General features: G+C 35.0%; 1 protein-coding gene across 1 annotated transcript in view; it reads right to left on the reverse strand.

Moving 5' to 3' along the window:
* Window positions 1-17276, reverse strand: part of NGR-A30 (neuropeptide receptor A30) — an 83245-nt gene that overhangs the window by 2008 nt on the left and 63961 nt on the right. The window contains exons 8-10 of the mRNA XM_073084778.1: window positions 14139-14234; window positions 4091-4271; window positions 2342-2474 (exon numbers count right to left, since the gene is read on the reverse strand). Of these exons, the coding sequence (XP_072940879.1) occupies window positions 2342-2474; window positions 4091-4271; window positions 14139-14234 (410 nt within the window). The remainder of the gene's footprint in view (window positions 1-2341; window positions 2475-4090; window positions 4272-14138; window positions 14235-17276) is intronic.

Consider the following 17276-nt stretch of genomic DNA (forward strand, 5'->3'; position numbering starts at 1 on the left):
GTTATGCGGCAGAAATAGATGTGGCGGTGGTGCCGCTGGAGTCGAACCACAAATGGTCCTACCACTTCAATCTGTTTAATTTTTGTTGAATTTGCTGCTCATTATTAATGCTATAAGTATCTATAGATATAGATTCATTCATGTTAATCGAGTCTGCGCATATGTTTTTAACATTGTTCGTATCAAAGAAGGTGGTGGAACCCTTAATGTCTCCGGTAGTAACACCGTATTAACATCTTATTAGGCAAAAATAGGTGGAGCGCAGCAGTGCAAAGAGCAGTGTTAAGCGCTGCTGGGTTCTAGATCTGATTTACGTAGTCAGTCAGTAAATCAATCACTTTATCTATAACTAGATCTCCATATTTGAGTAAACAAAACGCAAAAATGTTATTATAGTTACAAAGGTATTTTTATTACATCGTACAGATAACGTGTCACAAACGTGATAAATCAAGACAACATAAATTGTACTCATATCTACATTTATGACATTACCTATCCCATCTCCAAATTTCCACTAAGTTTCAAGAAAGTAGGTCCCAGTTTTATATTCCACTCATTCGCAGTATCACATGACAAACTGGGTGCTAGGAACGTCGCCAAAAGTTTTGAACTAGCTGTTCGCTAACTATATTGATCTTGTTTACGTAGTACGAGTACCTACGTACGTTATATGAAATGGTTAATAAGTTACGAAAGTACAGAACTAGCTGTGTCGTGTAGTTTGACTAGCTAAAACATCTTTGACACAGTTTATATATGGAATACCTAATGTTATTTTGTGTTAAATGAATATTCGAATCAGTAAGGCTGTTTGTCCACTGCACCGTCACCGAGAATCAGATTATTTCGGGCCGATTTTAATTATGTCGTGACGGCGATAGTTTGTCCACTGCGACCGATATCGGCGGTTTATTTTGTTACAGTTGTCACTCGTGTGGCGGCAGTTTATGGAAAACTTCCAATGTGTTATATGGCGGCACAGTAGCCTATCAAAAACTCGGTGCCGATCTACGGTCACAGTGATCTACTCGGAATATCGGCGGCCGATATGACGGTGTTCGGGTGACGGACGTGCGGTGGACAAGCTGCTATAGTAAATGTATGTACGCTACTTCGACGCCGTCATTAATTATCGGTATCGGCTCGGTATCGGTGGTCGGTGGACAAACAGCGTAAGGCGGCATTTGCATTAGATTATCAAATAAACTGCCGCCCATGGAAATCGATCAATCACAGATAAGATTAGATTTTCCCTAGGACGGGCCACAGAAGCATTCCTGTTTATACTTATCCGAGGACTTAGTTGGAACTCCTTGGATAAGTATATCACCCTTACAGTACCCTTTAAACGGCAGCGCATTACAATTCGTATATTAGGCAGAAATATTTGGCAGTGGTGCCGTCAGAGTCGAACCCCATAGGTCAAAATCATTAAACCATATATTGATTACTACGACTTTTAGAATACTTACAGGAAAATTAACCTTTCAAATCTTTTTTAAACATGTTTATTATCACAAATACTGTAAATCTTACTGATTGTACGTACGTTATTGCAACGTCGACCCTCAGTAATTCAGCGTCCACCAGAAATGTCCAATGTAGACGAAAAACGACTTCGGAGATAGAAATCTTATTAAAGAAATTGTGTTCTGATCAGATTTAGACATCAGATTGCTTTTTATTTAGTTTGAAATAGCGAACGAATTTTACAAATTGAGATAATGGGTTTTTCGTTGACTATTTTATGACTTATGTGCAAAGAATTATTACAGAATGAGTTTTTGGGACGATAAGAAAATTTTGTTTCTAATGATCTTAAAAATATAATTTACAAATTTATCACAAAGTAGAAATAGTTTTGTAAGTATTAGGAACATTGCGTTGTCTTCATGTGAATGTGAACTTAAGTCAGTTGTAACATAGGTCGATTATCTTATACTCCTACAACTATTATTATTTTCACGTAACCTAGATAGGTAATGATGCATAGTCTTTTTAAACATCTGTGACCATTTAAAATAAAAATAGAAGTCGAATATGAAGTTCGGCATGGATGCATTGTTATCCGTAGGGATTAAGTAAAGACGCTTCTAAAATATCTGTCTGATCTGAAACATTAAACTATTCGTAGATAATATCAGTTCGAAATTGGTATAGAGGTATTGGTAGAGAATTATAAATTTTAGACACTTCACAATACGATATAAGAAGAATTTAACTGATTTAGGTACATTATAATAAAAAAAATCGGTGCATAAATCCAAAATAAAATTGGGATTGGAATACAAATAAAATTGGGAATTTGGTTGGTAGAACTTGGTTGAAAGGAACTTACTCTTATAGTTAGCTCATGTCTGGTCCTGCGGTGTGATGACGTCAGCAATTCGGTGTGGGCTCTGGATTCATTGCCGGCAGGACTGTCCCCTGACTTCATCCAGCACCATAGCCATTTGTAGGGTGGTATGTTCCTGAATAAGTATAATACTTTTAGCAAATTTCATAAAGTGAAGGGTCATAAAAAACTGATCAGTTGTAAGTTGGTATTCATTGATCATTCAGCTTTGAAAATGCTTTAAGAAGTTGCGATGAAGTTAGCTTTTAACACGTTAGAAGTGGGTTTATATACTCTTGACAGTCATATTATCTTTTACAGTTTCATTGATTCTATGCGAGATTATTAGCGTATCTACTCAAATACTTTTTTACATAAAATCTATTATATCAGTATTGTATAAAACATTATTATTTTATTTATTAAGTAAAAAACAAAATGTTAAATTATATGTTAATTTTGATAGTCAAAATTTTCCTTTTATACAGATATTTATAACCTTATTTTATATTTTTATAACGCACTTCTTGAAACTTGCAATGATTTACAGCTTATAAAATAAGCGAGAACTTCGGGAATCAAATGGCCAATCTAAGGCTCGGCGACGCGAATTCTATCCAAATTTAATAAAACTTTCCCAACTTTAGTTACTCATAAATCATAGCAATATCAACAAACGCTGTGACAGAACTTTGTGGGAAATTGTTAATTAGAAATTGCATACTGGCAAAGTAATTAACACTGTCGTTATAATTTAAACATTAGAACAAGGTATAAGTTACAAGTATAAGATATAAGTTTTGAATAATGTACCTACTAATCCACTTTAATTTACTCTTTATTCGTAGAATTTTGTAGAATTTACTTGACATTCATACAACTTCCTCCTGAAGAATAATTACAGTGAATGTCATTTCTTAATAGAAAAACACTGATACTATATTACGTGAATAATACATTTACCATGTTCATTCATAGTTTCATTCTAAGTAGTGATTTATTCATGTAGTTAAAAAAATAGATATTATATGACCTGTCTTAATATAAATTCATCCATCCTTCCGAAGAATATAAGGAAGAACGCAGGATATGAAACAGTCATCAAGCGGTGTCAGGGCTTTTATAGGCTCGTTTGGTTGGTAGTATAAAATTGAGAAATTTTAGCCAGGATTCATATGAGCGTGGCTTTGACGATGTTCACTTGAATGTTCGATTAAATTTACTGTGACATTGACAAGTATTGAGCTATAAACATCCTAGCGAAGAATAAATCTACTAATTCAATTATCCCTTATTATTTATTTAACTTTTTATGAATATCAATAAAGTATCGTGTTACGCTATTTAGGTACTTGTAAACATATCCAATACTTACAAATAACCAGTGAAGAATATAGAGTAAATAATGATGGGATTCGCTGTGAAAGTGAGTGGTGACAGGATATACGTTCTTTGTATTTAGTTACCTCAATTTAACTGCAATTAAGTATGTTGGTATTACGAGTATTATGCCAATTAGATGTTAACTTACCTGATATTTGCAAATATCCTGCTAGATAATATAAAGTAAATGACGGAGATCGCGGCGGAGTTGAGCGGCGCAAGGCTCTGTATGAGCGAGGCTATGGCGATGATACTTAAGTGCTCAGTTTTCCTATGTCCTTAGTGGTCTTAATTTAATGAAAATAAAGTATAGTGGAACTATTATGCTGGTTACTTACCTGAGATTTAGTTATTATGCTGGTTACTTACCTGAGGCTTACAAATATTCTGCTGGAGAATATAAAGTAGATGACGGGGTTCGCGGCAGAGTTGAGCGGCGCAAGGCTCTGTATGAGCGAGGCTATGGCGATGTTGACTTGTGTGTTCGGTACGTATCCGTATACTTGGAGCAGGTCGAATATCATATACGGTGACCAACACAGGACGAATACTGAAAAACAGTTATATTTTAATACCTTATTACATCACCAGTTAATAAACATCAGTTTTCATATATATACATAATTTACATTTTTTAGATACATAATTTTTAGTTATATAAACACAGTTTCCTATTCTATTGAGTTAGTAATAAATGTCTTCCCATAAGTTGCTAGACTTGGGTTCTAGACTTTCTATGCTTCGATTTCTTTTTAACGACTTATATACGACAATAAGAAAGTGGATGTAGACCGTACCTATGTATTTTTTATTTATATAGAAAAATCTTAAAGCTTCTAACAAATTGTTATTATTTTTGATGTCGTGCTTTCCGGGTGCACAATTTACGTCACTATACAAAAATGTTGCCACATTTTCCGTCCTTTTAGAGAAATCTTTCAAAGCCACCTTTTCACCTTATTATCTTCTATCTGTGTGAAATTGCAAAGCTAGTTGAAAGTAGGAGAAATTATTAAAAGGTTCGTTCAAAAAGCTATTTCTACTTAATACTCTTTGGAAGGAAGATTTTTCTATATTCTTCCGAGCTGCATATTAGTTTTATTTCTACGTCGATCTTATAATTAATACCTTCTGTTAATATTTATCTTATAATTTTTTCAAGCTTTAGTTGCAAGTTGCTTGTTCGTTAGTTTTGAAGGGTTCATGCAGTTGAATTAAAGAGTGTTCTAAGAAGAATAAGAGAAAGACTTGTTTTTAACTGGCTGCGGAAAGTAATGTCTTTCGAGCATTATGTATATGCCATGCAGCCCAAACGACAGACTCGACAGATAACATTATAGGCGATATTTTTTCCTTTCATATTTTAACAGTCGGGATAATTACTTTTATCTACAATTTTTCTGTAATTATAAACTATTTTTATTATACATTTATTTCGATAATCTCAAATAACGTTAGTATGTATTATCTGCCACTTAACATTTAAGCATAAGCGATTATAGCTTAAAATAAGCGTGAACTATTACAATGAAACAATTTTTCGAGCTGGGGAAAATACGAAAGCTAATGTACCAACTAAACGCGTGATCCCCATTCGAGTCGGGGGTTGAAAGCAATAATGTCACAGGAAAAAGTTTAAATATTGCCCAGAACGCTCTTCTACGTCGCGTAGGGTTGTCAAATGCAAAAAAAAATATATTTTAGTAATTAATTTTTGGCTGCATCATTTAACTTTACGTAGCTAATATAATATAAAATGTTTTCGGTGTTATAATGCTTATTAATATTAATTTATAATTGAATTAAAATTCAAACACCTTTCATACAGATAATGGTTTAGGTAATAGTTTGATGATTCGCTTAATCTCTTTATTTTTACCGCTAAAACCATGTAATGGAAATAATAATTACTTATACAAAAATCATGTGTAATTGATATAAATTTTCGTTTAAGATATTGTTTCGTATAGTATATAACTATGTTATAGTTGAATAACAGATCAGTATAAAAATAAATATTTTCTCAATTTTATTGTATAAATCCACGGATCCTATATTAATAAAGAGTTATATTAAAGTAGAGCAAATAAGGAAATAAATATCTCATTTTGTCCACTGACGTCATATTGCAGGGAACAAGTAGGTACGACTCTAAAATCCGATATCAAATGTTAGAGGTCCACTGTCTAATAATAACTGAGTGTAGGGCTGTCAACAATAAGATATTGTAAAATTCGTATATGTAGTAATAATTTTAGAAGTCGTATTTTTTTTAGTAATGTACAAGAAGCATGCAGTTCATCCCATGGTAAGTGGCCACTTTCACCCATAGAGAATAATCATTTCCAAATAGAATTAGATGGACCGGAGATTTGTCACAAGTCTGAGGACTAACCTCGAACGCCTCGTATAAGTATCCCCCCTTATTATTTGTCACACCCTTCAAACCACCGCAACGCTTGATACTACATATTTTTAATCAATTCAAAAATGAAGAGGATCTGTATTCGGCATTATGCATTTTTTTAACTTTTTTTATAAGGCTGATAATATGTTAGGCGGCGGTATCTCCTGATTCGAAAGATTAACCGTTCTACCATCTTCAATCCATTACGAGTTTAGACGTCTATAATCTCGTAATGAAACTGAAATCTTATGAAATCTTGTAACTGAAAAAGTTCAGGCCTTGCTAACGGCTTTCAAGGAATGCGTAATCAAAAATTAGCAATTTTGTTGAGTAATAAATTTCTAATCAAATTCTAATCTCAGTGAAGTCTGCAAAGTTACTTGAAGGAAAAATTATGATAATGCTTACGCCCTACATCAGTAAGAAATCTGACTGCTTTTTTTTATAACAACATGAGACAATTTTTCTGAAACTATTTTTGGGAAATACTAAGACCGAAACGAAATTGTCACGCGCACATAAATTACATGCGTACATGCTAACCCGAACAAAATGAGCAGTTAAGGTCCCAAGAAGATGTGTTTATAATAACCTAAAATGACCATGACCAGTTTCCATCAGATCGACTGCATTCTTACATGAAGTAGAAAATATTTAATTTTATTTTAAAAACATTTTTTAAGCCATTCTATAAATATAAGTCTTCAATTTAATTCTACCGCATTAGGCTAAATTATTTTTTTATATCCTATTGTACTTGTTTCTTTCAATGTATAACTATTTTGAAGGACAAAAGATAACAGATTTATGATAGAGGAAAAGACGCTGAAAAATTTCGTGTAGTATACATAGGCGTTAAGATTTAGAGGCACAATAAAGTATATTAATATTATTATAAAATTATATTATTATGCTCTTCACATTCAAGAGGAACATCCCTAGAGCAATATACGAAAGTGTTATGCAGTCGGGTCACGAGTGAAATTGTGAATTTATAAGATTCCAACTCCAGCTCTCCCACTATGAGGACGTGACGCTACTTATTATTTGGATTGTAGTTAATTATGAAATCATAAAACTTTCTACACTCATTCACTTTGCTATCTTTTCGAAATTTAGTAAGGTGAGTTACGAAAATAAAGTGAGTTTTGGTAGGCAACTTATGTACCCTTTTTTTTAACGAGAGCGAAACCTTAAAAAGGTACCCGACAACGTGGGAGCGACGCCGTGTGGGACGTTATGTGGGATTTCCCAAGCGCGATACGCCTGATTGGAATCAGGCTCTGCCTTGAGGGAGCAGTTTTCGCTCCTCCCGCACCATCTGGTATTCACGACGTTATGCGACCACATATACCGCCGTCCTTCCCGGGATAGCTAACTGGACGGTTCGAGCTCCCACTCTTGCCGCCCGCAACACCGGAAGCCCCCTTTTGATCGCCTCTTACGACAGGCAGGCCGTAGCCCTATTGTTGTCCCGGAGCTACAGGGACAAAGGCAACTCATGTTGCAAATGTAACATTTTTTTTTTAAACATGGAGACAGAAAATTAGCATGTACTCTGGTCAAATGTTCCGTGGACATATATGGACATCGGTAATAGCATATAAAACAGGTTTTTTTCTCGAAGTCGATCACAGATGCGTTGCCTCTAGTAAGGATTAAGATAGTTGTCTCATGTGACAAGTCAGCCGGCATCCACATCCTTCTACTGAAACGCACGAACTGTTCCACGCTATATTAGAGTGGTACCTCGAACTGTAAGTAATAAATTGTTTACCACCTCTGAGAGTGCCCTAGGGATTAAGACTTTGACTTTGTTTTTGTTTGACTTTTTTTGACTTTGTCCCTGTAGTTTCGGGAGTAGAATAGGACTACGGTATCTCCTGCCTGTCGTAAGAGGCGACTAAAAGGGGGCTTCCGGGGTTGCGGGTGGCAAGAGTGGGAGCTCGAACCGCCCAGCCAGCGACCCCGGGAAGGACGGCGGTATGTGTGGTCGCATACCGTCGTACGCACCAGACGGTGTGGCGAGCTCCAAGCTCACCTGGGCGGAGCCCGACGGGGCAACGCGCTAAGAGGGCTCCGGTTGCGTTCCTTTGGAGATCCCGGAGCCCTCTACGCAGCGCCGAGGACGGCCACCGGGGGGGTTTTAGTGCGGTAAGAATCCCACATAACCCTACGTCGCTCCCACGACACCAGGTACCTTTTGAAGGTTTCCCCCTCGTAAACAAAAAAAAAGGGATTAAGACTTTGAAACGAAAAAATCGTATCGTATTAATAATGGAGTACCTTTTCGTGGTCACACTATCTGGTCACGTGGCTTAGCCTGAATACGAAAGACGTCTTCTAAAACACCTTGAAACTTTGAATATTAAAGGAGTGTTTGAAGTCAAGAATGTAATTTGCGCCTTTTAGGGTTCATTTCATGTCCTTTATTGCTATGTGCCAACATCTTGAAGGTATCTATCCTAATTTCAGTATTTCGTGTAGGCTTCTGTAGATTACGACTTCGAAAGTCTTCATTTTTACAAAATTACCGGAGTTCCAGAAAACAAAAATCTAATTTATACCCTTTGAGGCCCATTTCACGTGCTTTTTTGTTGCGAATTATTGACAAAGGTATCCATTGTCCTAATTTCGATATTTCTTGTAATTTCCGAAGTTAACGATATTCAAAGCCTTCAAAGGTCTAAAATTCCTGAAGACAAAATATTATATTGTGTAATTTACGCTCATTAAGGTGCTTCGTGTTCTACTTGTTTTTCCATTATAAATCAAAATCTTGATAGAACTTATTTTGGTATCTATTGTGGGCTAGAAGTTTATGTTTACAAAATTTCAAATGTTTGAAAACTTTTGGTGTTCATTTGCACGTCCTTTCTTACCGGGAATCAACAACATGAAAGGTCTATTGTACTGATTTAGATTTCTCAATAGACTTCAAATTTCTAAAATAACAACATAATGTCTGCACTCATACTGAGACGATTTGGCTTATTGTCCACGATGCTGGCTAAGTGGGTATTGCCAAACTTAACACACCTACGGGAACTTTATTTAAATAACTCTTAGGCTTACAGTTGTCTTTACGATGTGTTTTTCATCTTTAAAGCGGTTTGAATCTCGGATTCCTGGATCAATGGCCGAGTTTTAAACATTAAGTTACCATTATGTGTAGGCTATCTAGCGTCAAACTTTCTATTGATAATCTAACCTTTCTTTAATAGTAATAAAACATGCATCGCATACACTTTGCGTACAGTTTCATATTTCTTTGTATCTTTCTATTCCAACTCATTCCTATTTTTGCCGCCATTTTTCAGTCATATTTTTCAAACAATTTTCACAGCTCGTACACAGTTTCCAGTTTTTTCATCATGTCCTCTCAGAATTTTGTCTTTGTCCACTTCCCCAAATCATACTTTTCAATACAATTTCCTTATAGTTGTCAGTTGTATTGGCATGTAGGTACAAAGTTTATGGGGTAATGAATTTATTGGTCTTTATGCTCCTGAGCTATAAGAATAACAACTTTGACCACTTAGACATAATGGACGAGATCGTAAAATGTTTTATCGTTTCTAGTCATTTTTGGAACGTTTAAACGTATTTACTGCTTTGACAATTTTGTATGGCTAAAATGCTTTATTGGTCTGCATACATTTAGTAAAGATGTATTCCCTAACAAAGTTAATAGTAGATGTATATTTAAGGTAAACTTTTGTTGATCTTGCTTCTTATCTTATTTCTTTTGTATTATCTTGTTTTTTTTTTTCTACAACAATCAATAACTTGATTACCTAAGGTACTATAAAAACTACATTCTTACCTAAAATAATCTTTTGATCTGTATATTTTTTGATAAGGCTTTCATATTGATCGGGCAGCGAGATACTTTCCAATACTTTCATTTAATTATCCGTATTTTGCAATTAGTAGTAAGTATGTTGATAAGGCAAACAATAATGAATCTGCTATTAATATGGACTATAATAGCGTAAGATTAAGTAACACTGAGAACAGACATGAAAACACTTCGTTCTTAGTAAGACAATAATGAACTGGTGAGTATCAAAAACATCTAAGGATGCTTCAAAACAGCCAATAACAAAGGCTCCAAGCAACTTCTAAACATCACACAGTTTTGTGATGTCACTACTTTGATCAACGTCAATGTTCCACTTCCATAGAGCGCTCATCCCCTCCAGCCTTCCGCTTATCTTGTTTATATGCACGCTACGTATTTAACTCCGATATCGTAATATCGCAATACGAGTGCGTGCGGCATCTCTTATCCAGAACTTTATAGAATACAAGGATAAGTGGATTATTCGGTATGTTTATTTTATTGTAGGCGAGTTCGACTTGAGTTCTTACTTTTGTTGTAGCTTCGGAAACAATTGTTCATTTCGTATATTATTTTAGAATAATAGTATCGTGGAATTTATATGTTTTATTGTGTACGTAGTTTTTTGTTACTTTATCGCCGGTATTTCGACCTAATTGGGCGGTGGTCACGGTGAAAATACGCTTATGGTTTCCATAGGACATAGATAAGGAAACACTGAGTCGGTAGCGATTCTTGTGTTTATATTGTATCCTTCTAGAAATTTCCAGTTACGAAGCCTTAGAAACGCAAGCTCTGAGTGAGGGCTCTGATCTCTTACTATTTATGTTTCTGGAATACCGAGAATTTCTTTTAGTTATAAGTTGTCATGCATAGAGGCTATTTGTCCTGGAAAGAGACTACATCACGCAAGGAAAACATTGCCGCGTTCCACTAGATATCCCGGAGTTTATTATATGCCGACAACGGTTAGTGAATAAGAATCTTACATAACTAGGTAGAGTTAAAAATAACCTATTAAAAAGTTCTTTCTTCTCCTTTAAACCAATATAACTGTAAATTTACTTTTAGAATAAAACTAGCTGACGTGGCAAACGTTGTGTTGCCATATAAATAAAAAAATGTTAAGGGTAAAAATCGGTAAAGAAGTTTCGGAGCAGTACGGTAACTAACACTGTGACATGAGAATTTTATATAGAGTAAAATACTGTAATTTACATCTAGAATATCATAAAATATTAAAGGTAAGGATTATTATTATCTATGAGAAATTTGTGGGTGCTAAAATATAACCCCATATGATATTTTAATCCGACGATAAATTATTGGGAGTTGGGTTTATTCATGGATGAATTACTTTTCGGTACGTAGGACCGTTTATAGGGTTTTCTGTTAATATTTATTTTCACCGTTTATTTAAATCATTTATGGACAGTAATGATTATTTGCGTAAATTCATTTACTTCGTGCTTGTTGATGTTGTCATATATAGTGTACATTACATTTATTTCGTGTTAGATGATTTTGATCAATTTAGTCACTATTTTTGTAACAATATCTTCTTTTGTAAATTGTTTGGGCAACATTAAGTTCACGTGACCACTTCTCTGACAAACTCAATTTAATTCAAGTAATAGGTAGTTTAAAGCGATTTCCCTACCAATTACACCAATCCTATGAAAATGATAGAACTTTTCAGGGTTCGATTCTGAAGGAACTACCGTAAAACCTATTGTGCCTTATAACAATAATGTTAAGCTGTGCTGTGTTCTGGTTTAAAGAGTGCGGTAAGAGAGGAAGAGTTTTATAAGAAATTTCAACTTATTCCTCAAAATTACCACATCGTTACCCGACCTAAATAATTGCGGTCTTATTTGGAGTCGATTACAGATGTCCATGAGCGGCATTGGCCACATACCATTAGACAGACTGCATGCTCGTTTTGTACTTCTACATTTTAAAACAGAAATAGTTAAGATAACACTATTCTGATATTTTTACATATTAACAGTTTAAAGTTTCTAACAAATTTCCAAATAAAATGTTCAATAATAGAATTACTCGTTATGTATTTTAATCCGATGATAAACTATTCGAATGAGGCCAGACTCATCGTGGAATATATTACACCTTGCTCATACGTTATCATTCGGATTTACAGATGGCCACGCGTAAATCAATATGGTATTCGCTCGACCAGAATCGATCTTGTTAAATCGAGCTCTACATATGTAAATTGTTATTAATTTGACCGTCAATTTGATTATAACTTCGTATGTAAAAGGTATGTATATCGTTTATGTAATGGAAGATTGCAGATTTGAAGTTTGAACCGTATGTGTCGACTCCGGCGGCACCACCGCCACACCTATTTCTCACTAATAACAGCAGTGTAAGCGTTGCTGTGTTCTGTTTTATAGGATATATTCAAGCGTCGATAAATCGCGGTGTCATGTATTTCGATTAAATACAAAGAATGTCCGTATCCACTTGTCAGTATTGATGCCTTGAAGATGTCATATCGTAACAACCAGGAACCGCCCAATCTTACGGCAGCGATGGACAATACTCCTAAAAAATAGAAATAGGTATGACGGTAGAACCTTCGCAATCGAACCACAAAGAATTCTGGCCCAAATATGATGCAGAAACTTCGAATATTTATATAATTAGCAAAAACATTTCGTTATCAAAGTATTCCAGTCATAAACAATGCTTTTTGCATTAAAGCCCTTATCTTCCCGTCGTCTACTTATACACTTTTAAAACGGATTAAAGTTTGCAAACGTAATTAATTTGTCACGTATCGCGATACGGGAATGTAACTTGCGATAAAATCTGCGAATGACGCGTGGTTGACCATACATGTATCCGTTAAATTGCTTTTTCGTGTCGTGGCGCCAAAAGAAACGCATTAACATAAGTACCTGTTAGGGAGCTTATGCACGGTCTGTACGGAGAAGCTTAAAAAGCGAGCAAAGGACAAGGTACTAGATAATGAACATTGGGAACATGGATAAACATCTTAATCACATTACTGTGTAGATTAACATATGATTTTTTTTTCTTTTTACCTACTTAACTTTCATCCCCTATGCAGCAAGATTACGGAAATAATTTTCAAAAATCCTTTTCTAGTGCGTTTGTGTTTTAAGTTTATGGAAAATTTTCATGTTTTAAACCCTGTTTTACATTTAGTCCGTCTGTATTCGAATTTTATTAGCTAGATTGTGATGAAATTAGAATATACTTGTAAAATACACCATTAGTCAGGCATTTAAATTTCGTGGATACAATATACCTACACATAACTTTCTGATGTAGAATGCCTTGGGTAGTGTAAAATGTCTGAAGTAAATTCTAAAATACTTTCCTAAAAATAAAAATAAAAAATCTTTACCGTTACTGTTTAGTCATTAGTCATGTCTTTTAGGCTTTGGAATTACATGAGAAGAAGGTTCCTCACTTGCCGCTTGTAAAATATAAACTTCATCGGATAATGCGCACAGCTCTTTACATTATCCGTAAATTGTAAACAGGGATTTTGACAGCTTTACGATGGAAGGTAATGTTTTTTGCAAACTAAAGCTTAAGTTAATTACACCGACATTTATGTGAATTGATGGCATATTCACTGAATGATTGGATTGCATAAATTTAATTTCGCATTGCAAATATGAATTTTGAATGCGTAAATATTGAATATTCATTAAAATAACGATTGGGGATTAAATATCAGCTGTTATGTACTTAGGCTGTGTTTATTGGGATTTTGTTTTTTCAATATGACAAACGCTTGTTATTAATAATCAATCTATCGATAGTTTTGCCTACCCAGATTAATATTTTACAATTTCCTCATACTAACACAACATTTTGTCAAACTTCGATCTTTTGTTCATTGTTGTAACATTTTTATTGCAATATTATTTTTATTACTTTTAAGTCGTTGTTGTTTTTATAAAAATAATGTCTAAATTGAATTTCAAACCTTTTATTGTTTTTCAATTTGAAAAGTTAATACATTTAATTTGATCAAAAAGCTATAATATAGGTACTTAAAAGCTAAAAAAAAGCTGTCGTATAATTCATGGTTATAGGCCGTCTATGTAAATCAATTAGTGTCCATTTTAAGAGAGTTAGGAGGAAATTATTACTATTCTTACCAAAAACGATAACAAAAGTCATCTTAACAGTTTTGATCTTCGCTTTTGGGATGATGCCGCGGCTGCTGGCCCGCCTGCTGTCCAGGTCGTCACTGTCTGAAAGAAAAATAGTCAATTAAATAACAATATCATTTTTTATAATATAGAAGTACTCGTAGAAAATGAAGTAAGTGGTTACTGCCGCCCATGAAAATATGTAATCAACTACAGATAAGATTAGTTATCTTCCACAGGTCGCTCATTAAGACGCCGCTACCCCTGAGGACTAAGCTGGAACGCCTCGGACAAGTATGTCTCGCTTACCACACCCTTCAAACCAGAACACAGCAGCGCTTGACACTACTGTTAATAGGCAGAAATAGGTGTGGTGGTGGTGGTGCCGCCGGAGTTGAACCACAAGGGTTCTACCATATTCAAATTTATATCTTTCTTACCACACCCTTCAAACCAGAACACAGTAGCGTTTACCACGGCTGTTATTAGGCAGAATTATATGGTGGTGGCGTCATATTCGAAAATGACTTATGATAAGACCATTATAAATAATGGATTCGCGAATATAATTTATGATGGGACCCTTAATATATTTGGAATAAAAAGTCCCCTTTGAAGTTAATTTGCGGATTTTCATTTAATCAACTTGGTTGTTTCCAATATTACTTACACAGAAAATGAAATAAATCAGTTTTGGTTTCGCGTAAGTCCTAACATGAAAGCAAATAGAACGAATATTTTTTATTTTTATAAAATTCTTGCTGAATATAGCAATAACAGCAAGTACAGTAGTAGAAATAACAGCTTAATAGATATTATTACATACGCATTGAAATCTTATTTGTAATTTAATTGTAAATGACTTTAGGAAAAACAACTTCGCAACAACGTGTTTAGAAGATCTGTAGATCATCTATGGGGAAGACTACATTTGTAAAATACAAAATCATTACAATTTAAATTATTATCATCATCAACCCATTACTGTCCCACTGCTGGGCACGGGTCTCCTCTCAGAATGAGAAGGATTAGGCCATAGTCCACTGCGCGGATCAAGTGCGAATTGGTAGACTTGACATGACATTGAGATTTTTTTTAATACTCTCAGGTATGCAGGTTTCCTCACGATGTTTTCGCAAGTGATAATTAATTTCTAATACGCACATAATTTCGAAAAATCAGAGAGAGCCTGGGATTTGAACCTCGGATCCCTCGATCGAGAGGCAAAGTTTTTTAACCACTAGGCTATCACTGTCTTAATTATTATCAAAATAGTCTACTATTACCGTAGTATTATTTATGAAGTAAATGTAAAAAGTAGCTCTCTTAATTTAGATCTTAATTACCTACATTACTTCAAATAAACACACCCACAACGGAAAATGTTGACATACCAGTATAATAAAACACAATCTTTTTGTCTGTCGGTGTGCTTATAATTTCAAACCCATTGGTCAGTCACTGAACTCATTTACATTACTATTATTGTATAGCAATATGTCATTTGACCAGATCGATGTATGTTTTAGTAACGTTAGGTAATGTAGGACATTAGCAGTAACAAGGTTAGTCCTTGTCAGAAGAAAAAATGTCTCGTGGGCTCTCTATGGAGTAATATTATTATTTGGTACTACCCGGGTCGCCAGCTGCGCAAGATAGAAAAGGGAGGCCTAGGCAATCTAGGACATTAGCAGTAACAAGGTTAGTCCTTGTCAGAAGAAAAAATGTCTCGTGGGCTCTCTATGGAGTAATATTATTATTTGGTACTACCCGGGTCGCCAGCTGGGCAAGATAAAAAAGGGAGGCCTAGGCAATCTAGGACATTAGCAGTAACAATGTTAGTCCTTCTCAGAAGAAAAAATGTCTCGTGGGCTCTCTATGGAGTAATATTATTATTTGGTTCTGTCCGGGGCGCCATCGGGTAAGAGAAAAAAGGGAGACCAAAATAAAAGTATAGGGTCCAAGCGAGTAATTAGTTAGATTAGTTAGAGCTAAGTCTACTCCGTGCAAAGGTATTGTATTGTTATTCTTAATGGTTTGTGCTACAATATCTGTATTTGGACAGACTTCATTTAAATGATTCATTTGGAAAAATAACTCGATCCAAACAAACAATAATAGCGAACGGATTCAAAGCGGATTATTTTAATCTATATTTACAAATGAATGAAATTGAAATGTGTTTGTGATTGAAATGAACGCCTTCTTTGTTAGAGTCTTATGACATAGCAGTGGGTAGACGGCTTAACTCACACTTTTGCTATTTTGATAACTCGTCTTATTTAGGTCCCAGAAAGTCCGTGAGTTTAGCTGTTTGTTTAATTGCCTGCAGGGACTAATTCTTAGGGTTCCGTACCCAAAGGGTAAAAACGGAACCCTATTACTAAGACATCGCTGTCTGGCCATCTGTCCGTTACAGGGCTCTCTCTATGATACCGTAATAGATAAATACTTGAAATTTTGACAAAGGGTGTATAATTGTAGCCGCTATAACAACATCATCATCATCAACAACCCATTACTGTCCCACTGCTGGGCACGGGTGTCCTCTCATAATGAGAAAGATTAGGCCATAGTCCACCGCGCTGGCCAAGTGCGTATTGGTAGACTTCACATACCTTTGAGATTTCTTTTTTATAAATCTCTCAGGTATGCAGGTTTCCTTACGATGTTTTCCTTCACCGTTTAGCAAGTGATAATTAATTTCTAATACGCACATAACTTTGAAAAATCAGAGGTGCGTGCCTGGGATTTGAACCTCGGACCCCTCGATCGAGAGGCCGAGTTTCTTAACCACTAGACTATCACTGCTTTTGATATGATGCTATAACAACAAATAGTAAAAATAAAAAAGTTGTAAATAACAGGGGGTCGCCATACAAGAAACCGCTATTTTTCGACGTTTTTCGCTTTATCTATTGAACCGTAATAGGAAGACAGTTCAATTTATCACTATGTATTTTTTCAATGGTTGCTATAATAACGAATTCTAAAAATAAAAAAAAATGAAAATGTTGGTGGTACGGAACCCAACAAAAAGATATCTACTAATTTTCACATTTAAAGTTTATAGCGAATAGCCAAAGCCAATATTCCTTTAACACGTATGGCATATCATACATTTTCTATAAGACTTTTTCACAT

The sequence above is a fragment of the Epargyreus clarus genome, unplaced genomic scaffold (genome assembly GCF_041222505.1).
Source record: "Epargyreus clarus isolate Ecla_fem2 unplaced genomic scaffold, WU_Ecla_fem_2.2 ptg000021l, whole genome shotgun sequence".
Lineage (NCBI taxonomy): Eukaryota > Metazoa > Arthropoda > Insecta > Lepidoptera > Hesperiidae > Epargyreus > Epargyreus clarus.